This window comes from Peromyscus californicus, unplaced genomic scaffold, assembly GCF_007827085.1.
Source record: "Peromyscus californicus insignis strain IS unplaced genomic scaffold, ASM782708v3 Scaffold_9__1_contigs__length_137607984, whole genome shotgun sequence".
NCBI classification, from domain to species: Eukaryota; Metazoa; Chordata; class Mammalia; order Rodentia; family Cricetidae; genus Peromyscus; species Peromyscus californicus.
The window spans coordinates 103,034,502-103,060,629 of record NW_026294617.1 but is presented as its reverse complement, the minus strand read 5'-3'; the positions used below and the strand labels follow the sequence as shown (position 1 = coordinate 103,060,629).

Below are 26,128 nucleotides of genomic sequence, written 5' to 3'. Positions count from 1 at the left end.
GCACCTAGAAAATAGTTCCTGCTTTAATGTTTCCCAGCAGTAGTATTTACCACTTAGGGGTCCATGGGAGAGTTACACCTTACAAAAAATGATATGAGTAGTTCTTTTTTGTTTTTAGTTTTGTGTTTGACTTTTTTGTTTGTTTGTTTTTGTTTTTTGCTCTAAAGGTGGTAGAGAACTAGCACCAGCCCAGCTGCTTTCACGGAAGGCCATTTCATTAAGCCAGATATTCTGGATAGGCATTAGCTTTAATTCTCCCCCAAAACTCTAGGGTGAGAAAATATCTACATAAGGATTCCTATTAAGACTTGCCTTCCATCATGCCATGACATGGGAAATGCCCAGAAAGTATTTTTTGGTTTCACATACATTTAAGTAAAATTGCTATTTAAATAGAGTCCTGTTATCCAGTTGTTTAGGAAGTTTTCAGGCCAACTTCTTGTCACAACTGTAACCTGGAAATGTAGGTCTGCTACCATTGTGCACAGCCTTTGCAAACTATCCAGAGTTTGAGATGTAGCAGAATTCTTTGCAGGTTAGGAGATTGACTATTAATTTAAGGCAAAGAAACATCTTCCTGTCCATAGGATTTATTCTGATCTCTTCATTCTAAGAATACACAAGTAGAAACAGATACATTACTTCAGTGATCATCCTTTTTATAATCATGTTGGCAGCTGTAGAGATTTCATAAAATATATCAGATTTAATACATGAGAGTCTTCAGGGAAGTGTCATCTGAGATATAAAATTTGCATCAACTATTCATTCCCAAAAACCTTTAGTAATAGCTTCTAAATTTATTTTTTATTGCTTATGTGTGTATGAGTTATTATTTATTTATTGTTATTTAATTGGCAATTAAATAATAATAGCTGGTGTCCACTGAGCATTTTTACATACCTATTCTGAGCAGTTAGGATAGACTGGCTTGTTTCAGCCTCATAGCTTCTCTATCAGGCAAGAACTGCTATGACTTCATTTGCAGATGAGGAACGTTAGGCTCAAGGAATCCAAGTAACTTTCCCAAAGTGATGGTAGAGGACAGAACTTAAAATTTACACTGTAGAGTCTTACACATTACTCTCCCTTCACTCTGTCATTACTCTTCTTACTATATTTTTTATTAATTATTTCCCCACTTGCCTAGCCTCCCTCCAAACCTTTCCATGTACCCCTCCTTGTTCTTTCAAATTCATGTCCTCTTAATTTGAATTGTTATTACATATGTTTATGTGTGTGTGTGTGTGTGTGTGTGTGTGTGTGTGTGTGTGTGTGTTCCTAAATACATGAATGCAACCTGCCCAGTCTTTATAATATTGCTTATTTGTATATGTTTTCTGAACTGACAATTTGTTATTGGATAGCCAGTTGGTGTCCCGTTCCCTGGGGAAGCCTGTTCCTACCACATTCCTTTGTTTTTGTATGTTAATCCACTGACCACAGAGAACATTTTATGACTCTTAACAGATTGTCTCATGTGTAAGGTAGTTTTTTTTTTTAATTTTAAAATTTTATTTTATGTCTTGAGTATTTCGCCTGTGTGTGTGCGCATGTGCACCAAATGCATATCTGGTGTCCATGGAGTTCAGAAGAGGGTGTAACATATCTTGGAATAGGAGACAGCATGTACATGCTGGGAACCAAACTTGGGTACTGTACAAGAGCAACAAATGATGTTAACTGCTGAACCATCTCAGAGGATTCCCTTAATAGGATAGTTAGTGGGTGTCACTTCAGTCTTGTTTGCCTCTTGGGTTGTTTTCTCATTCCTCATTGCTGACTGGTTTGTGATCTTCCTTCTTGAGTTCCTTTATTCTTCATTACATAGGATGGAATGCCATTGCTACATATTTGAACTACTCTGAGCAGATCAAAGTGATAAAATAACATTTATGTGCATGGAGGATGATGTATGTCTTTCCTGTGATGAGGAAATAATATTTAAATGATTTACACAAATTATTATATAGCAACAGTTTATATAAAATAGTTCCTCCTCCTCTTTCTCATTCCCCTCTTCTTAGCTAAGTCAGATCTAGTGTTCATAATTATTGCTGTTCAGACTTCCTGTATCAGTGACATTACTTTTTAAGTATTGCCATTATGGCCCCAAAATGAGTTTTACTTACATATAATCTAGTTCAATTTTTCATGAATTTTAAGAAAATACTTAGGAACAAATTTTTAAACTCCAGTAGCAGTGTAGAAGATAAAATAATATTTATGGACTAAAGCAGGAAGAAAACAAAACAAAACAAGACAAAAAACCCAAGCAATCAAACAGAAATACAACCAATAACTAGAAAAAGGCTATACATGCATCAGTAGGAAGTGGTGCTTACTCAGGGGAGTGCTGTCTGAGAGTTCCTCCTGTACAGCATCGCTCTCTCTTCAGCCCTGCCAATAGTAGGGAGTGTGTGCCTTGGAGGAACATCCATGAATTTCTTGTCACTGGGTGCATCTCAAAGGCTTATGAATTGGTCCGTTTTTGTAACTTTATTCTAATAAGGAACCTTAAATAGCCTTTGCATTGTAGAGTATATGGCTACACTAGCATTTTAGAATAAGGGCAGTTTGACATGAATGTAAGAGATACACATCTTTTTCTAATGATCTCCTGTTAGTTAATAATGTCTTGCTTTGATTTCTTTATTACTAACCTGAATAATTTTAGCTTTTCTTTTCAATTAATTATGCAGGGATTATCATGTACATCTTCTGGTTCATTTGTTGCTGCACATTACTGGTATAATATAAAGGTTATCTTAAAGCAATCCAAATGATCCAGAAATTAATATTGATAATTTTCATGTAGTACACATCACAAAAGAACAAATTTGCTCAACTGGGTAGGCCTAAGAAAACCATACACTGTTAACCATTCTTCATGTTCCTGTCATACACATACACAGTGCTACAAATAAGTAGCTATATATAATCAAAGTATATATATGTCATGTCAAGGGCTTTCTGAGTCCCAGCATGATGTGGCAGGGCAAAGAAGTGAGTGTGGAGTTGGTTACATCCTCTTTACTTTCCCTAGAGGTCTGCTTTCATCTGAAGTATCTTAATAACTGTGGTTATCCCTCCATTGGAAACCTCATTTTTCCTTTTGCTCACTGGAATGAGCATTGAATAGCCATGTTACTGTTAATTAACTTAACTTCAGCTTTCTAGAAAACGTCCTTTTTTGGGCTGCAGTATTTTCAGCTAAATGTTGGACTGCTAAGGAAGTAGAAAAAACGAATATGGCCAAGCAGCTAGCTTCCTTTCTCCCATAGTGATATATACCTCTGCATTATATGTAAAATAAAATTTATTTTGCTATAATCTTATTTATGATTAAAATGGCTCTTCTCAGAATGGCCTTATAGTGGTATATGTCCCATGGGACACGTTTTTGTTTTTGTTTTTTTAAATTTTGCAATACAATTCAGTTCTACATATCAGCCATGGATTCCCTTGTTCTCCCCCTTCCCGTCCCCCTCACCTTTCCCCCAGCCCCCCCATTCCCATCTCCTCCAGGGCAAAGCCTTCCCCACAGACTGAGATCAACCTGGTAGACTCAGTCCAGGTAGGGGACACGTTTTTTTATCTTCACTTCGAAAACTGATTTATATGCAGTTATTTAAATTCAGTGAACAGTGATTTTATTCAGTGAGTAATGGTGTAAAAATGTGAACTATTCATTTAAAGCAGTAGTGTTTTGGACCAGTGGGTTTTTATACCACACCTGATTGGCATGCAGTGATTTTCCCAAGATGAGCTCACAGCAGAGGTTCTGCTCAGGATCTGAGGGTTAGCTTCATTGATTTCCTCTGCCCAGGGGGCCAAAGGATCTGCAGTGACTAGCTGTGTGGTTCCACTCACTGCCTTTGGAATTGTGTTATGCCAAAGTAGCCTATAACCTCACCTGCGTGGTGTCCTCTGAGACCATCGTAGTCTACGTGGGAATTTTTCAACATCCAAATCCTTTGTTTATATGAGATACATTTTAAAAGTTCATATTTTTGAAACACTCACTACCTCTTACCAATATACTGATGTCATTTTTTTACGTTAAAATATGTGCCCTTAACTGTTAACGAAAAGCTTATCTAATATTATGATCACATTTTCTAGTTCTATTACTGTTGTCCTGGTGGTATTTTCTACTTCTGTTGTTAGATTTTTAAATCTATTTTGAAGGTTATTCAGTTTTCAGGAATTAGTTGTCAGGTAAGGGACCCAGTTGAATGAAGTAATTATAAATTCAGGGATTATTTTAAACTTCTCATTCTCTATAAACTGCTTTTTAAATTATCATGCTCCTTTCTATCTTTGGCAGAGCAAGGCGTTTCTCATGAATATGTTCATTTTCTTTGTGTTCTACAGTTCTTCCTACTGTTAACCACTGGACAGACTTAGTTTTCCTTCACTAAATAGTCCTGTTTTAAATCTACCATCCCTTCTATTTAGAACCTTACCTTTTCCTACCCGAAACTGACCTCTCTCAATACTCCTAACTTAGTTCACCCTGGAGAAGGCGCATCCCCATTTATTCCTTCCTTGTGGACTATGGCTATGACAGAATGTGATGAGACATTGAAATCTCTACCCATATACCTTCTTATTATAGCTATTGATTTAGAGGGACATGGCACATATTCTTTTTCTTCTAATTTTGCATTTTAGTGGATAGTTTTCCAGAAATAGGGTATATCGTGAAAGTTTGCAAACGTTTAGTCCTAAAGCGACTTTGCAAGTTTTGTTTGACCTAACTTGTCTTGATTGTGAATATTTAAAATGTTCTTCTAGAACGTTTCTAAAGCTGTTTTTCTCTAGTCGTGTTTCTCTGTTAACAATGTAAAAGTTTCACAATGCCATTTAATTTCATGGCAAGTTTGACTCAATTTCAAGATCAGAAACGAGATAGATAAATACATAGGTACATAGATCCATCCATAGATATAAAAGATCTTATTCTTCTGTTGAAGTGCTCTAATTGGAGTCCTTGAGCTTGCTGCAAGCCTGCCTCGGCTCCACAGGTTCCCTGATGCTCCCCGTTAAGGAAGGACTCTGTCCAGTGATGCGACAGGCGCTTGGTCGCTGGTGCCCAGGAAAGGTAGGAGAGAGAACATGAATCGGATGCCTAGAGATTCATCTGTTGATTGTTTTTTGAATTATTAGTTCAATGTAAATAATACCTAAATGCTGAAATATAACTTAACTTTTCCTAAATTACCAGATATAGCAATGTTATTTCAGAAAATTGATATCTGAAAAAGAAAAGTACAAATAGATCTTTAAAATAAACTCTTTAATAAGTTGGTAATGTTATGAATAAATTTACAAAATTAATGAAGTTCTGTAAAAGACTAGAGAAAATATAAGGCATATGACACATCTTGAATGAGTGTTTAATTGACTGAATATGAATTATAGGAAATTTTATTATTCTTGATGCCTTGAAATTCAAGAAAAATATAGTTTACTAAAAATATGATGTATGTAAATAATGTATAAGTGGTTCATCTAGAGACAGTGCCATAGATATATGTAGCAAAGAAGAAAAATGAATATACATGATTAATCATGACAAGATCATATAAGGACTGGTACAGTAGGCAGCATGTGAGCTGACCTTGAGTGACTTGTTGAATTTGGATAGATGAAAATACTGTCATGGGCAGAGAAGCTATGCGCAAAGCCCCTGAGTTGGCAAGAATGGAATACAATGAGAGAGTGGACTACAGTTAGAATAAGGAGTAAAGACTATGTGAGCCTTGGATGAACTATCAAAATTTTGTGTTCCCGCGAAGTAAAAAGAAGGTATGTGAAGTGAACTTTCATGAGAGGGCTCAGGAACTAAGTTAAGGGAATAGGTGAGAGAGCACATCATTTTTGTCTGCTCAAAGATAATTTGTCACATAGACTTTTCTACGTGCTGTACAGTATTAAGAGAATGATTTGGTCTTAGACTATAAGAAGAGCAGATTAATTCACATTTTAGTGCTATAGAATTAGCTGGGTAGTACATCTTGTCATTGGATGTTCTTGCTAGCCATTTTCCTAGGGTACCCAGCATTGCAGTACCCAGTGATGTTGGATAACTGGACTTCATTCTTCATTTATATAGTCATTACTGAATCCAGATAGAATTCTTTCCTTAACCTGATTGTCCTGTTATTTTCCCAATAGAGTTTTTTTAATGTAAGGTTATACATGGAAGGTTATACAGTCTAGCAGGCTGTTACTGTGATTCTTCATGTTTCTGCCCAAGGCACAAATGCTTTCCCTGAGATGAGCAGCTACTTGTCCTGAGGTCAATATATCCATTACCTTTTGGGTCATTAACATTATTGTATAAGAGTATTTATCCAAATGAGGAGCAAGAGGGAGAAGGCCATGTATTGCATGGTCACTCATGCCAAAAAAGTGGACCAAAGACTTCTCCAGCCTTCTTCAGTTTATATACTGTTCAGCTGAGTCACAAACACTGGAGCTACTGGAAATGTCCACGGTCTTGGTCTGTCAGAAGATGTACTATTTCATAAAGCATTTGAGAGCAGCTGACTTACGTGTCATCATCAGCCTGGGAAGATCTCTTTGGTGATTTACCTTGGAAATTATATGTTAGACTAGTTTGAAACAAATTCTCCTTTTCTGGTTTGCTCTATACTAGTTTATAATTTAGAAACACTAAGTACTATTATCATAATATGAATTTCTACTATTTATGATTAAATTCCTATGCTTCCAGTGCTTTTTTGTTTACTATTTTATTTAATTTAATTAACTATAAACATGTTTTTAATGAGTTCTGGAAATATTTAGCCTACATCTGGAATTGATTGTCATCAAATTATTTCTCTGGCAGTGTCACTCTGAAATCAGAGAAAACTAGATCACCACATATTTAATGTAAATGAACTTTCTAAAATTTAAAATTTATTATTTCCAGGGAATTTATTGGCTAGAATACAAGTAATACAGCAAAGGCAGTGTTAATTCTCTCTTAGTGAAGACCAGGAACCTGAGCTGGACTTTGAACTCGCAGGCAGGAAACTATATCTTACTCTTATATTCCTGGCATGTAGTCCCTTACATATAAAAGGTAGCCAAGAAAAGTTTGTTTAACTGTGATTGCGCCATTGGTGAAATGAATATGCCTGCAGATCAAATAAAGGCACTGTATCTTTCCCTTTGGACTAGAAGTCTTATGCATGTCCATTTTTGTTGCAGCATCCTTTTGCCATTTACCCTGACAGGAGATTAAGGAGTATATATTTCAGGCTGCAGAACTGTTCTCTGTACTCATTCAGGAAGAAAGGTGCCTCTTCTCCATCTTGGTCTCTTCCCTCTCCTGCACATGCTAATTTCAAATCAGTTTCCAGATCTCTTGCCTTCTCACATCTCTTGAGTCTTCACTTACTTCTGTAACATAAGAAAGATTTACAAATCATTTTGAGAGACTTTTTTCTTTTCTGGTCAGTTTCCTTTGTTTGGTTGGTGTCTGCTCTTCTTTTTCACCCTGTGGGTTTTTTCATAGCACTCCAGCACCTTGCTGTGCTCATATCCTTGGGATGTCCAAATTGCTTGTGTGCAGTTTGTTGAAGGTCTGAAGAACCTTGAAAATTTAACTCTCCTCAAAGGGTTTCAAATTTTGCTTACTTCTAATTGTAACTGTGCTGCTAAAAGTCAAAAGCCTGAGGGAAAGGAAAAAAGATACTTCAGCATGTTGGTGGGAATGAATGTGTCTTTCAGGATTTTTTCATTCTCTCGAATGTTCAGTGTTAGACTCAGCCCTTACCTTGACATTGATCTCTCTATTACATCTTTAGGTTAGTTGCTGATAAACTTCAGGATGAACTTGGAAAGCATTTGAATTTTCTAGAAAATCTGACGACTTGATTTGATTTTGCATGAAAACAGTGTACTACTTTTCCTTTATGTATTATAATTAGCTTTTTTCTGAAGAATGTAAAATATGATAACAAAGAATAAGGAAAATATCTTGTTTTAGAAAGACAGTTTTGTCTTGCCACCATGTGGGTGATGGGAATTGAACCTGGGTCCTCTGGAGGAGCAGTCAGTGCTCTTAACCACTGAGCTATCTCTCCAACCCTGGGATACGTGTCTCTTCATTCCATAATGTATGTATTCCTTATTCAATGTCTTGTCTAGGAAAAAGAACAGGCCTGTGTTTATCTGACAAAGTACTTTTTAAAATATTTGATCCCATTTCTTCTTGATGTCCTGTGATGTGTTGCCTGCACTTGTGGAGATGAGGAAGACAGGTTTCCAGTGATGTGATTAACATCACACAGCAAGTGGTGGAATTGGACTTGGAGGAAAATCTTTTTCCAAACCATGAAAGCAGTGTTTAGTTCATGTTTATTTTGAGTAGTAACTTTTACACTTTCATTTTTTTTCTTTTCTTTCATGTGTGTGTGTGTTGTATATACTGATGTGTGGCAGTCAGAGATTGGCATCCACTGCCTTTTGTTTTTTGAGACAGGATCTCTTACTGAGTTTAGAGCTTACCATCTGGGCCAGGCTGACTGCCTCTTCCCCTAGCACTGGGGTCCCAGCTGGGGCCTGGCACATCTGACTTTTGCATGGGTGCTGAGACTCTGCACTCAGTTCCTCATGCTTATGCAGTGAGCACTTTACCCTATGCGACGTACCTAGCTCTAACTTCTACATTTTAATTGATATTTTTTATTTAGTTAAGTCTTGTTTAACTACTTTGGCAATACTCAAAAGTCCTGTGATGCCTGGAGCTGTTTTTAAAAGATTTTGTATCAAAATATTTGCTATTATTCTACTTGCTGAATTTTACCATATAAATATTTCAATTATTTACAGCCCACCTGACCTAAGCAGAACATTCTTTATATCAGACATGGTAAAATACAGAAAAAAAGCCCTATTGATGTTGGGGTTGGGAACAACAAAAGTGGCCTCAGCACCCTCCCCCTTGTCTTCTCTCGCCATCTTTGTGTAGGATTCACGCACAGTCCAGGCATTCTTCCCCTCAGAATGCATGGCACTGACAAAGGAGGCAGTGTTACTACTTTCTTGCCTGTGCTGGCTCTCTCTCAAGGCTCCCAGTTTGGGGTGGAGAAAGGGATGCCAGAAGGACATACCTAGAACCAGCTACTGCAACCCAGTCTGTTCCCACCCATGAGACATGAAGCTCCTTTCTAAGTCTGGAAGAGTCTGATACCCTCAGAACAAAGCCTCATTGAGGGTGGAGGCAGAACTGTGCCTCCCAGTCTTCAGTTAGTCTTTTATTGTTTGGGGAGCAGTTATCTGGGGGTTTAAAGGATCAAAAATTAATAGGAGGCTTCTGTTTATTTTTGTGTACAGAGCTGAACTTTATTCAGTGATGATCTCTCAAAGGTTGAAGAGCTAGTTAGATTTTTATATTGTCCCCGATTTCTCAACATCCATCATGTAAAAGTATTACCTAAAGATGCTGAAATTGTTATCCTCGTGGGTCATCACTTTTCTGTATTCTTTGATTTCTATTTTACTTGGTCTCCTGCCATAGAGCCCAGCTATTGTACTCCTTCATGCTGAAAAGCACAGGGCAGAGTGGGTGGGCTAGTTGGAGGACACCTTATGCAATTACTGACTTTCTGCTTCCTATGACCAAGTCAAATCATTTGGTATAAAACTGATCCAGAGAAAGGAATCTGTCAGCTAGAAAACAAATCATTATCTAGTCATGTTGTGGCATTTTAATGTACAGAATATGGTTATGATAAATCTAAAACATACATATTTTCCTTATTACATTACTACTTAGCCCAGTAAGGAGAGAGGGAGAGAGGGAGGGAGGGAGGGAGGGAGGGAGGGAGGGGGGGGGAGAGGGAGAGAGAGAGAGAGAGAGAGAACCCAAGCACACATCTGGCAATTAAGTTGTGTAGAAATAAAATTATTTACCCACATATAGTTTGGGAACATCTGACATCTGTGTTTCTATGTTCGTATAGAATACTTGATTCACTGTTCTGATCATTGGTCTTCGTTCACATTTAGATGATTGGAGAGTTATTCCCCTGGGGTTTGGATTCCCCTGAACCCTTAGGAGTGAGTATTAACCTTGGACATAATGATTTTCGAAGCCAAACATCTCTGTTCTGTCCCTGCCATGCCACCTGGTGGTATAAAGTACAATGCTGTGCTGATATCTGAATATAAAGGAATGGATGTAATTTCTAAATGTACATTTTTGATGAAATTAAAATATGTATTTTGTGCATATATGCATGCATACCCACAATGCACACAAGAAGTCATGTTGTTAGTGTAAGTTTTGGCTTTAAAAAGTAATTAAAATATATCAAATGTACAGATAACCTAATTACAAAATAAAATATAATGAGAGAAGTTGAACCATGCAAATACTTAAAGTACATGATAAAGTAACACTAAATAAATTTCAGAATTATCAGGGATGACAGATAAGTGGAACAGAGGAGAATTTAGAAAGCAACTGAGATGGTGACAGTTTGAATCACTGAAGAGTTGGAGTACTCAATACATAGTACTGAGAAAGCTGACTCCTGAGATGATTAAAAATAATGGTGGGGACAAGCATTGTGGTGTACATGGAAAGGTAAGGGATGGTGATTGCTTAAGGATAGTCACGCTACATGGCTAATATCAGAGTATTAGGAACTACATAGTAAGATCCTCTCTCAGAACAAATGAATTGCTAGTGATAGGACTCCGCCTCATTATTCTAGATGCATAAAAATTAAATTCTGTTGCTAGATTCTAAATGCATGGAAAGGTGATACACTAATGAGCTCACACTGCTGAATTACTGAAAGGAAATATCACTTGAGTGATAATCTTACAATGGGAAAAGATTGCTGAATAACCCAGAGGCCACTTAAGTGATTGTATCCTTTCTGAAAAAAAGAAGTTGAAAGAAAATTGTAAAACTTTAATGCTTAGTAAGTGAACATTAAATAAGTCCTGTAAATGTTTAAAGTTAAATGGATTAAATTGTGGTATCATGTGTTTAATAGAGTGCTTGTAGATGATATGAAAACATTTTGCGTTTGAGGTCCTCTTAAGTAAGGTGAGGCGTTTTTCTGGAACGTTTGTGCAATTTAGCATTCTTTGGGGGCAGTTTTCTTAAGTCATTTATGGATATTTCTGTCTATTTGTTTTTTGTGTTAATCCTTTTTATATGTTGTAATTTCCTTCTAGTTTAATTATTGTTTTGTTGCTTCCATTCTCTGTAGTCTAGTCTGATCTTTAGTGAGCTGTGCCTGTTTCTTGTGTGACTTCTGGTGTCTCTGGCTCAGGAAGACCCTTCTGGAGTATGACAGAAGCATTCTTTTGTGTCTCCAGATCAACCACCTGTTTATTCAATTTAACATTTTTTATCCTTCTGTGATTCATGCTCTGTGGAAGTGTAGAGCCTCATATTTTCACTAGATCTATGCTTGTTTAACTCCTTTACTCTCTCATGAGAAGTCCCAGCTCACATCTGACAGTAGTCTGTCTCTATCAGCAGTCTTCATTGCTCTGTCATAATTGCTCTACACTCTGGGGACATATTACTACTTAGAAAAGTGAACTGCCTGTGCTTTTCCAAAGTTTCTTCATCATTTTATTCATTTTCATTTTTTATTTTTATTTTTTAGTTTTGAGACAGTGTTTCTCTGTGTACTTTTGGTGCCTGTCCTGGATCTCACTCTGTAGCCCAGGCTGGCCTCGAACCCATAGAGCTCCGCCTGGCTCTCCCTCCCGAATGCTGGCATTAAAGGCATGAGCCACTGCCACCTGGCACATTTTCATTTTTTAAATGATTGTTTGTGTGATGCATGTGTGTTTGTGTGTGTGTGTGTGTGTGTGTGTGTGTGTGTGTGTGTGTGTGTGTGTGTGTGCACATGTGGAGATCGGTGTCAGGCATCAGGTCTCTTCTTAAGTCATGCCTCACCTTGTTATTTGAAGCAGGGTCTCTTGTTGACTTGGTTAGAAAGGCAGCCAGCACATCCCCAGGGTCCTTCTATATATACTTTTCCACCACTGGTATTATAGGCATGCACTGCTATGCCCAGCAATGGATTTCAACATAGGTCTTTGTATTTGCACAGCAGGGAGTTTACCAGTTGGCATTTCTCCAGCCTCCTGTTTTGTTTTCTGAAGCTTTAACTTTCTTTTTATGTCTCATAAATTCCCTTGGAAAATGTACTGTTGATACAATATATTCATTTTTTTTATAAAAATTGGCATCATCCTAACAGTATTTGCAATTCAAGCATACTATTACTCTATCTTTATTCTTACCTTCCTTTTGTCCTTTATTAAAGTTTTCACATGTGTTTCTTAAGGTTTATGTTTATTAAAGTTTTCTTCAAGTGTGTTTTATATATTTCAGTTTAGTTTCTTCTTCTATATCTATGGATGCTGTTGGTGTTAAAAATAAATGAAGTTTTAGTCTTTTTTTTTAATTTAGTATTTTCTTTGCAGGAGTTAGGAAGTTTCTAAATACTTTTATGTTTTATAATACTAAGTTTCTGCACTAAGGGTTTTTAATATTACACATCTTTATCTTGAAATTAATTTTAGTAAAGAACTACAAAATGATTTGGACTATATCATTGATGAGTTCTTAAATTCTGGAAGGTACTTAGTATATATATATAAAAGAGATGACATCTAGGGCTTCCCAACTTATTGGAGATAGAGACATCATTTTCATGAATTTCTATTTTCAAAGTCTTTACTATGGACTTAGAAGCCTTAATATCACTATAACCTCTAGTTCACATGTGTTCATGTTTTCTGGGTGTATTTTTAGCCAAATCCAAAACTCAATCCTTTCAGTGTTCCCATTGTACATCTGTCAGTAAAATATTCTGTGCACTTGTGAAGATTAGAAACCCTATAGAGAAGGAAGATTTCATCAAGGAGAAGCCAGGTATTCACTCTCTCCCCATTTGTACTCTGGACATTCCCTCATCTATTTTACCTCCAACCCAGTTGAATGTCAGCTTGAAGCTACACTGCCCCTTTTAAGCCAAGCGAAGTGTTATCTACTGAAAATACTGACTACTTTTCCTGTAGGTAACCATGCTGATTACAACTTTTTCTACTTCCTTGCCTGTTAGTGAAAACTAAACAAATATATTCTTACCATGGTTAATACTTATGGTAGGAAAAGGGAGAAAAAATGTAGATGTGTGGGTTTCATTTTACATCATGTGGAATAAAATCTGGAGAAACTTTCATTGCATGGAGTTCACTAAAACTCTGTGACCTTTCAAGTCTATGTGAAAGAAGACTTAAATGATACCATTACTGTAAGGCCACCTACATCTGAGTAAACTTTTTGCTAATCACATTGATCCTAAAATTGAGTGGTAAGTGGTAAATTGCCTAAAGGCAAGACATAGGGAAAAGATGACACGTTTCATGCATTCTCCATGTAGCATTTTTAGCATTGTGTTAGGCATATCTGCCTTAGTGTTGTGTATAAAATTTAAATTGTGAATAGATTTTTTTTCTTCTTCTTACTTAGAATCAACAGATATCATGCTCATATTTTCAGCATGTGAAATAAGGCTTGGTAATATAGCAAAAGATAAATTAGTGGTTTTGATCCTAAGTTGAGACAGCCTCTGTTTCTTTTATATACTTATAATTCAATAGAAAATAATGTTTAAGATTTGTGTCTACCCAATCATCACAGTGTGTTTTCTTCACTGACTACAGGATCTACCATCTTACCGTTATCACTCTCTGTCTTGCAGTGTTTGGATTCTCTTAAGTCATTTGAGATATAAACTGTGGTCCTTCCCTTCTGTCTCTAGGAATGAAATGTCATAAAGCCTCTTTATACAAATATCATTAAATAAAGAAAAACCATGTAGGTCACATGTTCCCTTTATGAGCCATGGTATCAGCATGACATGATTCTTACCATGTAGTGCTCTTTGGCTGTGGTCAGTGTGTGCTCTAGAAAGTGGTATGAAACTGTAACCCACATTGACACAAGACAACAATCCACTGATACTGAACAGAAAGGCAGGAGCTGCTGTGCAGTGGCCTTGACAGCAGGCTCTGCACCACAACACTCCTACAAAACTAGGTCACACCCTTGTTTTTATGACTGCCTATGGCATACAGTCAGTAGACAGCAGGGTTGTCCTTAGGAGAGTCTTACATGCCCTCAAACGCACTGGACCTGTTAGTGTTCACACAGTGAACAGCTTCCATGTCTTTGAGAAAGATTCATTCACATGTATGACCCACCAGTAACATAAGACTTGTGCTTTTAGAGCCCAGCTGCTGGGAGTGGTACCTATGTACAGGACTGCTTTCATTTTTAGTACAAATCATCCATCCCAGCAAAAGTCTGAAAGGATTCATTGAGGAGTTTAGCTGTAGGGTTTGTCACATGGTCTGACTGAATCTTTTGCTCATATTCTTACATCTCTCTCTAACCATGGCTCAACTATTAGAATGTCTTGACTTTTGAGGTCTCATACTATTAGCTATTGGTTTATTTGGGTTGTTACTCACTAACCTTAAGGAAGACAAACAAACAATATATGCCATCCTAGTTCAATGAGCATTATCAGAAGTATTTTTTCATTTCATTTATTTTAGGTGTGTGAGTGTTATTCCTAAATGTGCATGCCTGTTAACGAGCAGAGGTCAGAAGTGAGTGCCATATCCCCAGAAAATATAGCTATGGACAGTTGTAACTTGTGTGTGGGTATTGGGAACTGAACCCAGGTTCTCTGCAAAAGGGGCAAGTGCTCTTAATCGCTAAACAATCTCTCTGCCCCCTGAAATAAATCTTTTAAAGTAGTTTGCTGTTTTTAGTGGAAAATGCCATATACTATCTTCTTTTGTTTTCTTGTTTAAGGAAATTATCTGAAGATTTTTCCAAAGCATATTTTGATGCTTCTGACTGAACTGTGTTGGTCTTCTTAAACTTGCCTTCCATGTTTCTATTCTAGGATCTGCAGAGTTGGGTAAATGGTGCTCAGGAACATGGCTTTGTCCTGGTGTCTTTTGGAGCTGGTGTGAAGTATCTGTCAGAAGACATTGCATACAAACTGGCTGGTGCTCTGGGGAGATTGCCTCAAAAAGTGATTTGGAGGTAAGATCGTGGTAATTTAGGTTGGTTTTTTGCTGTTGAGTCCGAGTTTCTTTTTATTCAGTCTTCACACCATGGAACACTGGAGCATGGAACATTGATTCACTGGCTAGATTAGATGATCTTGAGGTTTCATTTTGTTTCTAATGCATTGAAATCAATAATTAATTCATAAAGGTCTGTGATTGATAAAAATAACTACATAGAAAGAATATATGATGTGGAATGAGAGAGTCTATGTTGGATACAGTTTTATTTTTCCTTCAGATTAAGCCCTCATTTTTCTTATTTAAAAAATTTAGTTGTAATTTCATGCCTGACTCTATATTTCTTCAAATCAGTTTGGAATAAAGTAGATAATGATGAATGAGTGAATAATTTAAATACTTCATTAATTCAGGTACTTTGTACTCTCATTGTGTTCTCTCACCTTTATTGGTATTTCCAGACTTAATATGAGAGACTGAGCTTCTGAAACTCTCATTAAATTATCAGATAATTAATACTGGTTATAATAGACTCTAAGATACGTCTCAACTTCCTAAAGGCCCTGCAGTGGGTTGTCAGACCTGCATACTTTGTTGAGCAAGCATTTGTTGGCATTTACCACTATTTTGGAGGTCTGGGGATATCATAGTGGACACAACTCCGCAATAAGAAAAAAAGATCTCCCAAGCCATTATATATGCTCTGAATTGTCTAGGTTTTTATCTTCATAACATTGTGTGAGGCTAGCTAGGGAATGCTCACTAACTGTGTTCTGAGCAGATCTTTCCCCTTCTGACTGTAGTTCCATTGAGATTTCTCCATCAAGCTTTAACCCAGAGCTTCCCTATGCTTTATTGAGGGCAGTTCTGTTTGGTAACATCAGACTCTTGTCATCCTCTTAGCTCTGAGACATGTTTGAGGTTCACCACAGAGGAAACAGCTTAACTATGTGCTTTGCTCTGCCAATCTCTCTGGTGCCAATATATTGAAGCATACTTCCTGCTGTCTTTCAGTGTTGGCACTGGGTGGGAAGGATGGTGGCTAGTGACAGCCTGGTGGTGGTTGTTTCTCTTCTCCCTGGGTACTTGAATGGAATTAAATTCAGCAACCATTCATTTGGGTCCCCCCATCTCTTATGTATGTCTCTTAGAAGAGCAAATGGAAAATACACTATGAGAAAATTCTATCTTATCTGTCTATCTGTGGAATATTTTATTCTATTTGGAATATTGTAGAATATTTTATTATAAAGAAAGTGAAGCACATTTTTATTGATACTAAACCAAAATTTCAGTAATTTATCATGTAACATAACACTTGTAAGTCTACAAAATTAACCCGTGTCCTAAGTCTTCATTTTGGAAAGACCTATTGTCTGGTATTCATTTTAGGTTTTCTGGAACTAAACCAAAGAATCTAGGAAACAACACGAAGCTCATAGAATGGTTGCCGCAGAATGACCTGCTTGGTAAGTCAGTGGCTGCACTTAATTAACTGATGATATTCAGTAACCATGATGTTAAATGCTTGGGAAAATGTGTACATGGTTTCCGGTGGACTCATTCTTAATCTAGTCCTTCAATTCCTAAAATTCAGACCAGTGATTAAGAATTTTATTTGTTGGAAAATCATTGGTAAAATGTAACCACTGGAATCTATAATTTAAAAAATTTAAACAATCATCCAATTTTAATTTTCCATAAAATATACATTAAATTGTATAAATTATTAGTAGTAAATAATGCTATATTTGATTAGGTTAATTGGTAAAAGTAGTAAAATTTAAACATAAAAAACACACACTGATGTTATAGTCATTTACAGATTTATGTAAGCCCTAGATAATTGGGAGTTATTTGATTGTCTGAAACCAAAGAAAAGCCAAAACCAGGGAAATAATTGATTTAAGTTTAATTTGATCAATTGCTTTAATTCTTCCTAAATTACTAAGAGTTTTAATAAACATTTGCTTTAAATTTTTATTTGTTGTGATTTTTGGTCTTCAACACAAAATTAAAATAATATTGATCATGTGCTTATCTTTGAAGTATGCCTAAGTATAAAGTATTTTACTTTGTTTAATGAGTACAGACAGTAAAATGAACAATTTTATTCATTAAATTTCTGGAGATACCCAGTGTACTATCATTCCCTTAATGTATATTAAGGAAATAATAAGAAAGCTGTTGATCTCAGCAGTATTAGACACCATTTATATAATAATATGAATGCCAAATATAAAATAAAATGACATTTTAAAATTATTAATCTTAAAACACTAGTAACAATCTTTAAATGCTTTAAAATTAAAATTTAAGATTATACTTATTTTAAAATATGCTTCCTAGATGCTACAGTGGCCCTACAAGTCAGACATTTTATTTTATTTGCCATTCTTATTGTTGTTGTTTTTAAAGATAGTCTATCATGTAACCCAAATTTTTCTTGCACTCAACTGTGTAGCTTTGAAGTTTTGCTTCTACATCCTGAGTGCTGGAATTTTAGGAATAGTTAAATAATTGTGTGTGTATGTGTGTGTGTGTGTGTGTGTGTGTGTGTGTATTGAACCCAGGACCTCACACGTGATCAGCAAGCACTATTCACAGTGTCTGCATGCACCTTCGCACTATATCTTCAGGCCACAGAGCAAGCAATTTCAATTTTTCAATATAAAATGGTGAATAGCTTTTATATATGGGTCCTTTCTCCCTAGCTCATTCTAAATGTAGTAAATGAAACTGAGCAAAAATAAACACAAGAATTTTCTTTTCCCAAATTTTTTTCTTTATTTTTCTGGCTGTTACTGTGATCTCTGAATCCATACAAGGTAGGAAGGAAAAAAAAAAGAAGAATCCCATAGAAAAGTTGGCCATCAGCTAGCTCAGTACAACAATATGACGCTTTCACCTAGGAACATATGAGTTTTTAGTGGTCTGTGAGGAAGACCTCTTCAAGGCTTCAAGGTTCTTCTTGTCTCAGTATTCTGACTTTTCCAAGATTAGTGCTTTGCTATTACTCTAAGTATCACCTCTGCAGGGTTGTGATGACTTCCATAATCAAAGATTCATCCAGGACAAAAAGTAGGCAACAAATCACTGTCCTCTCCCTTCACCCCATAGAGTCACCCTTTTCTTCAGATGCCAGCTCTACTTGATTTTTCAATGCTGGACTTGGTAGTACAGGTTTTGTTAAACTAAGGAGTTCTGCTGCCAAGAAATACTTTTCAACCTGATCCTTTATTTAATCTGAGATCAGGAGTAGACACTATCTATACAACACAGATGTATTGAGAGCTCATTGATACTGCAGTTCGTACACAGTTCTGTACCTGGTGAGATTAGTATTTCTGCAACCAATAATTATTTATTGCCAAAAACACATTTCCTAAGCACACTGTTTATTTTTCTTGCACTTCTTATGCAAGTTTTTCATTCCTCTTATTAAATACAGGCCATTTACCTAGTGGGTGTACCTCATTAAAATTTTAACAAGCTAACCTTTCTACTCCCATGATAGCTAAATATTATATGATATGATATATAGCTCTTACAGTTGATGCCCTCATTGACTTTCTCCTTATTATCAGCAATTAGTGTGTGTTGCTAGTTATGTTTGAGAGAATTTTGTCATATATTTTATGATTAATGTTGTATGTTTAAATTACCTAAAAAGGATTTTCAGTTGACATATGTAACAAACATTTTAATTGATGTAAATAATGGATCAGTGGAATTACCACTTTAAAAATTCACTTTCTGGCCGGGCGGTGGTGGCGCACGCCTTTAATCCCAGCACTTGGGAGGCAGAGGCAGGCGGATCTCTGTCAGTTCAAGGCCAGCCTGGTCTACAGAGCGAGATCCACGAAAGGCGCAAAGCTACACAGAGAAACCCTGTCTCGAAAAACCAAAAAAAAAAAAAAAAAAAAAAAAATTCACTTTCTGAAATGCATGTTTACTATATAGTGTTAAGCTCTGGATAAATCTAGAGTAGTAACATAGTTGTTTCCTTTTTATCTTTTAGGTCATTCAAATATCAAAGCCTTCCTAAGCCATGGTGGTTTGAACAGCATTTTTGAAACTATGTATCATGGTGTCCCTGTAGTGGGAATTCCACTTTTTGGAGACCATTATGATACTATGACTCGAGTACAGGCAAAAGGCATGGGGATCTTGTTAGAATGGAAAACAGTTACTGAAGGAGAGTTGTATGATGCCCTGGTGAAGGTTATCAATAATCCAAGGTAAGGCTTCAGCTAATATAAGGCAGATAACATTATGTATATACACATTTATCACATATTTACATATATACACTTAGACACATATTTATTTACACAGTATATTGGCAGGAAGTTGTCTCTAAGTCCACCATGGAGATATCCCTTACGTTACTGTTATATGTGTTTTCTAAAATTTTGAAGTTAAATGTATCAGCCATTTAGTCATCCAAGTTGTAACCCTGAGGTTTTTGCCACCAAGATTTTTCAGAAAAACTAAGGGGGATCTGTTGTCAGATCTCTCCAGTGTGTCAGATTTGTATCTTTTATACTCATTTGTATCCTTGACACTCATTGCACTAGTTACATTTGCCATGGCTGTGACCAAATCCTTGAGAAGAGGTGACTTGGAGGAGGAAGAATTTATTTTGTCTGTGGTTGGAAGGTATATCGTGCTGACCCAGGGGAAGGCCTGATGGCAGGAGTAGCTCCCAGCTGTGGTCACATGGGCTGCCGCACGCCTTGGTAGGAAAGCCGAGAGTGGAGAATACTGACACCGTTCTGGCTTTCTTTTTCCTCATTCTGAGTCCCCAGCCATAGGACAATGCTATCATATTCCGATTTTCCCTCCTCAGTTCTCTCCTGGGACTGTTCTCACACATACTCAAAAATACGTTTCTCGGGGAATTCTAAACCCACTCAAGTTGACAGTGATCAACCATCTCCCTTGCTGCTACCTTGTATTAGAACTTTTGCTATTCTCACTGTAGAAATGAGGCACTTGAAGCTCCAAGAGCTTCAGTAATTTGCCTATGGTCGCATAGCTATTCAAATACAAACTGAAGACAGACTTAGCTGTCCTAAGCAGAGCTCTTCATCCTGCCTGGCAATCACGTGCTGCTGGCTTTCCCAGCACTAGCCATTACTGAGATGTGTTTGCTCATGTGAATGATGAATTAGAATCTTTATTTTGCCTTTTAAATTCTTGATGTGTCCTGAGTTAACCCACTTCACAAATAAGTCTCAGTGGGCAGCTGCCCTGGGTAGTTTTACACAAAGCAGCGATTTTCTTCATTTGAAGACATGATGTTTAGTTTATCGTGTGCTTCAGATGACATTAAGTAGCTGAGGAGAGTAATTTCAGTTTTTACCTGGGGGAGATGGCTAAACCCTGGGTTGAGAATTGTTGCTATATCCTAAGGAATGCCACGTAAGAAAATGTTTTCTTAAAAAAAAATTATTTGAAGCTTACTTAGAAAAATTTTTAAACATCCAAGGTTCATTATGCTACTTTTCGTAGGCACAGAGATGGCACTCATCTGTGGCCCCTTAAAATTACAAATGTCTCGGTCACAAATGTGGCACCTGGATCAGTATGCTCTGTGCCTCAGGCTCCTGCATACTACCCCTTCTATAATCTGTAGTTTTCCTTGTTAGACATCATGAATTTCAAGATACGCTGTTAGGAAAATATTTTTATATAGGCCTGCAAAATCTGAAGGAAGGATTTGGTGTAGGAAAGTTGGAGAGCTGCTAACATTGGGTCATTATATAGAAACATTTACAGAAAGTGGTTCGGCAAGGTGGTTTGTGTGTTTGTTTTGTGGCACTGAAGGTTGAACCGAGGGGCTCGCACATGCCGGGCAAGCACTCTTCCATGAGCTATATTCCCAGTTCAGCTTAACAGTGTTCTCTGAGGTGTGAGCCAGCATGAATTAGAAAAAGATCAGGCTGTACTCATTACATTGCAATGAAATCTTAACTGCAGAATCTTGAAGGATATAATAGGTAGAAAAATGCCTTGCATAATATAGAACTAGCAATGATATGTGCCATAAATATGCCATTCCCTAAAAGTCAGTATGCAAACTGGAGCAAATTACTTCAGATGTATGGCAGATGTTCCACATTTATGGGGAAATCATTATTTAAAAGGCTAATTATCCTCATTAACATTATATTTTCAAGATATTCTAGTTTAAGGCAAGTAACCACTCTTGCTAAAGAAAGTTTTGTTGTTTGGGGTTAATTTTTTTAAAACATAAACCCTACATGATACTATTACAATCCTACTTCCTTTACCTGGTCACTTGGTACCTAGTCCCTTGGTTTTGCTGAATGAAAACCCACTACTTTGTGTGGAAGTATCCTTCTAAGTCTGGAAACACTATCATTCTAGAGAAAGCAATAAACAAAGGTGAACTGATCTTTATAATTTCAATTATCTAATACAAAGTCAACTTTTACTATGAGATATTTTTTCATAAATTCATGAAATATAATGTGATTTCATTACTTTCAAGAAGGAGAAATATCTAGGATATTCTTCATTTTTCTATTTGAAGGATAATTGTTTACCCATATGCATATATGTATACACACACAACATATGTGTGTGTGTGTGTATGTGTGTGTGTGTGTGTATTTGTAAAATAGAGTAAGAGGAAATCCATTTTCTCTTGCCATCAGCTAGAAAGCATGATACAATGTAAAGCAAGATGTGGATGGGCTCTCAATATTTGGGTGAACACTTTAGATCATTTACATCTAGATTCATTATAGAAGAAATCCTGATGACAGAGTAAATGTACCTTTAAAAGCTACATCCTCCTGTCGCATTGATATGAAAAGGTCTACAAGTGATTGTCTTGGCTTGCTACCTACCCCAGTCCTAAATTCCTATTCATTTCCCTGATTTGTTGCCATGCCTATTATAAGCAAAATATGTAGGGCTACAGCTACATCACAAAAGGAACATCACATCAACTCATGCAGCACTGTAGCCTTTTAGTTAGGCAATAACGTCTTAGAGTTCCTCCCACTCTCTGGACCCTCCTTTCATCACATCCCATACTGGCCACACTATGGCTAGTGCTCTGCACCTTGGAGTGCTTACTGTTCATTGGATCTGCCATAGTCTGGCAGGTTGCAAGAATTACAGTTGTTCCTGACTTCTTTACTTACTTTCACAATGAATCCAGGATCTTGCCAACTCCTACCAACTCTTTCTCTCTACCATTTCCCCCCATCTGGTTGAGCCTACTCACCTTTTATTGCTCATGTGGTCTTTTTCATGTACCCCCTTACCATCACTATCTTCTTCTCTAGTATACTAGCCGTTTCTATGTCTAATGACTGTTTGGTTCTATGATTTAAGCTACAGAATTTATCATTCAGTACAGGCTTGAGAAATTTGACCAGATATCCCTTGTTTTGCATAATGCTTGTGAATGGATTTACCCTTGGAATGCACCTGCTCTCCTAGCTTTCTTATTCTTCACATTCCTCCTTTAGCATGCCAGGTCTTCACATATGCCTAAGATTTTGCTCCTTGGTAAGGCACCAAGAGCCATATCCGCTGTGATATTTTTATTTTCTTGAAGTAGAACTTATTTCTTTGGTCTAAGCAGTATAATCTTCTGTCAGGGCCCTGTACTCAAACAGACTGTCAGAGTGTCCCACAAATGTATAATTATGCAATTTAAATTAAAATAAAATGTTTACATTTTATCACGTTACCTGTTTTTTTAACTTACCACTTAAGAAAGGTTTTGTAGTCATGTACATGCTTGCTTACATTTGTGTTTATATTACATATAGTGTCATACATCATATCATAGTGCTCCTCAATCCCTTTTTCTTCTGTTTAAAATAACATTCTCACACCATCATTTATTTTGGCTTTAATGTGACTGAATGACACTACTTTTTTAAGAACTGGTATGAAAAACATCAGTGTTTTTCTCTGTCATTTTCATAGAACTTGAAAAATGTCTCTTTTTTGAAAAGATATGTTGGTTAACAGCATTTGGCAATTTCTGATGAGTGATGTGTGTGATGTAGTGTAGGAAAAGCTTGGGTCAGAAAATATACATCCATCTCCCATTATGGAATCTTTTCAAGATGCTGGGTCTCTGGGTTTGCTTTTCCTCACTAGCTTGAAACATACAGAGACATTATAAGTATTCAAAGCATTTAACCCAGTTCCTAGAGCACACTTAGGTACTTAAAGAAGAATATCAGGCATTTCACACATTTCTAAATTGAGATAACCATCAGTACAGAACTTGTGTGTACATGATTATATCATGTTTTTTCCCACTGCAGCTATCGGCAGAGGGCTCAGAAGTTATCAGAAATTCATAAAGATCAACCTGGCCACCCTGTCAATCGGACTACCTATTGGATAGACTACATTCTTCGCCATGATGGAGCCCATCACCTCCGTTCAGCTGTTCATCAGATTTCTTTCTGTCAGTATTTTCTACTGGATATTGCCTTTGTGCTTTTGCTTGGTGCTGCCTTGTTCTACTTCATTTTGTCCTGTGTGACAAAATTTATCTATAGAAAAATCAAAAGTCTGTGGTCTAGAAATAAGCATAGCACAGTCAATGGACATTACCAAAATGGAATCCCCAATGGCAAATACAAAGGAAATGGTCATATTAAACATGAAAAGAAGGTAAAATGAGCTAACAACCCAGGTTATGGGAACAAATCTGTTCGGTCATTGAGTTTGAATTGCTATACTTTAGTCTAACAGCTACTAAAACTAAATGTCAGCAAACAATTCTAATACTCCCTCATCAGACCTTACTAATGAAATGCCATGGATAAGATATCTGTAAAGAGCACAACCCTAAATGCATAAATGTATTTTATTCAAATACTGATGCAGAAAGTTGGCACTGAACCATTTAGAAGCCTTAATTATTTAAATCAATTAAGTGATTGTGTCAGACCTTAAATGTTACATGTCTATTATAGATGAAGAATGGTGTCTTTTTTCTTAGTAAGATATGTGTATGTGTGTTTCCTATTCCTATATCAGTGAGTTTTGGCTTGTATTTGTTGAAAGTACAACATATTCGGGAATGGAGTAGGAAGACAGGACCCAAATGTTTCTCTGCCAGTGTTTAACATATGTGAACTTTGAAGTCTACCTTCAACGACTGTTTCCCTCAAAATTCAAAGGGGGCAAGTGAAAAGATGGGTGGCACAATTTTTGTGTTTTTGTTTATTATAGATTTTTTATTTGTTTGTTTTGTATATGTCCTTCCTACTGACTATGGATTCTTGTGGAGGAAAACATGTAATGAAGTAAATGAATGAATTGTTTTTCACATTTTGCTTATATTTTTCTCCTACCATAATTTTTCTCTGGAAGAATTTTCTAATTTTCTTGTCTTGTTTTAGTAAGTAACATGTTAACATATAATTAAGACAAAGCAACAAAGCTTACTTTTGTTCAGAGTACTAAAGATTATTGCTCACATGGCACTTGGAAGCAGGGCCATTGTTTGAATGTTTATGTGACTATTGGATATTCCATAATTTAAGTTTTGAATATTCAGGTGTCACCATTCTAAAATTTTAACTTTAAAATACCACCTTTCATTCCTTATATTGTCTGGGTCACACAATCTAGTACATAGGTGCCAACATATGATTCTTTTAAGCAGAACATTTATGAATCTCCTGATTGGTACCTGCTTTGTCTGCAGGGGTTTGAAGTTTTGTCAGTAAATCAGACTCTACATGCTACACAGAAGTGACAGGAATTGTACCACCCATTTGTGCAAATGAATTCCATTCCCTCACTCCATCAGCCCAATTCAGCAGCCTTTGATGTCACTGTGTCTGACATGGGACAGTGACAGTATTCATTTGGAACAGGGAGATGAGTTACAACCTTCACAAAATCAGGACCTCCCTGTTGAGCCACTTACTAGATGACAACTGTAGGCCTATTCCATGTCACTCTGTTTACTGAGCATTTGCACTACACATGCAGAGTATGTGCTTTATTTATTTGTGGTTGGAAATCCCACATTTGACACTTGAGAGTAGAGAAATGAAATATTAACATCATTCACTAACATGGAAGAGTTGTGAAAAATCTAGAATGCTGTAAATCCTTGTCATACACTATGACATACAACTTTATGACACTCCCACCAGGAGCCACTCTCATATACTTAGAAGTAATATCATCAATAGTTTTCTAATGCACAATGCATAAAATGTACTGCTTTCTGAATACTTGAAGAAATGGTATATATACAAACCTGTTAGTTACACCTTTTCACAATCTTATCACAATGTTGCCATTAAGAGGAAAAAAGTCAGGCAGTGAATGGTGGGATGGTAGCAGGACATAGAGTGTATGAATGAGTTGATTCTACATTTTGGCATTTGATGAAGTTGACAATAGGCACTAACTGGATGATTAAGCATAAGTTAATTTCCACTGTGATTTAAAAAAAAAGACTTAAAACAATAAACAAAATTGAAAATAGAGAAATGTTGTTGGAATAAAATTTTTATTCAGATTTTTATTTCACAGTATTATATATAGGTATATTTAGATTATAAACATGTTTCTAAGACCTCCTTACTTTTGTATGTGTATATGAGTGTGAAAACAATGTATTAAATGCGATAATGTATTTAATAAAAATTAAATGCAGGGATTTATCTTTTCAAGTATATCAATATGGATCTTTAAACTCTATCCCAGAATATTAAGAACAATTTTTAATTATCATTGTTTCTTTTTTATTTTATCTTATTTTTTATTGTTGTTGTTCTTCTCTACCCAACCCCTACCCTAGACTCCCAGAAAGCCTATTAGCCAGTTTTAGTAAGCATGGTGATTTAACATTTTCTATACTTAGGCTAAATTCTCTAATAAAGTAAAATTTTCAAAAAGGCATTTATTCACTTACTTTTAAGAAAGAGTCTCTATAACAGAAAGTGCTTCCATAGCTCATTTTATCAAATTAAAATTGTCTTTTTCCCTT

The 26,128-nt window shown here is 36.4% G+C and overlaps 1 protein-coding gene across 3 annotated transcripts in view; it reads left to right on the top strand.

Moving 5' to 3' along the window:
* The window catches only part of Ugt8 (UDP glycosyltransferase 8), a 72,026-nt gene extending 46,224 nt beyond the window's left edge, over positions 1-25,802 (top strand). For all 3 annotated transcript variants that reach the window (XM_052730624.1, XM_052730623.1, XM_052730622.1), the window contains 4 exons: positions 14,982-15,124; positions 16,501-16,577; positions 19,130-19,349; positions 23,433-25,802. In XM_052730624.1, coding sequence (XP_052586584.1) covers positions 14,982-15,124; positions 16,501-16,577; positions 19,130-19,349; positions 23,433-23,796 — 804 coding nt within the window. In that variant the 3' untranslated portion in view covers positions 23,797-25,802. The remainder of the gene's footprint in view (positions 1-14,981; positions 15,125-16,500; positions 16,578-19,129; positions 19,350-23,432) is intronic.
* Positions 25,803-26,128: the final 326 nt, after the last annotated feature.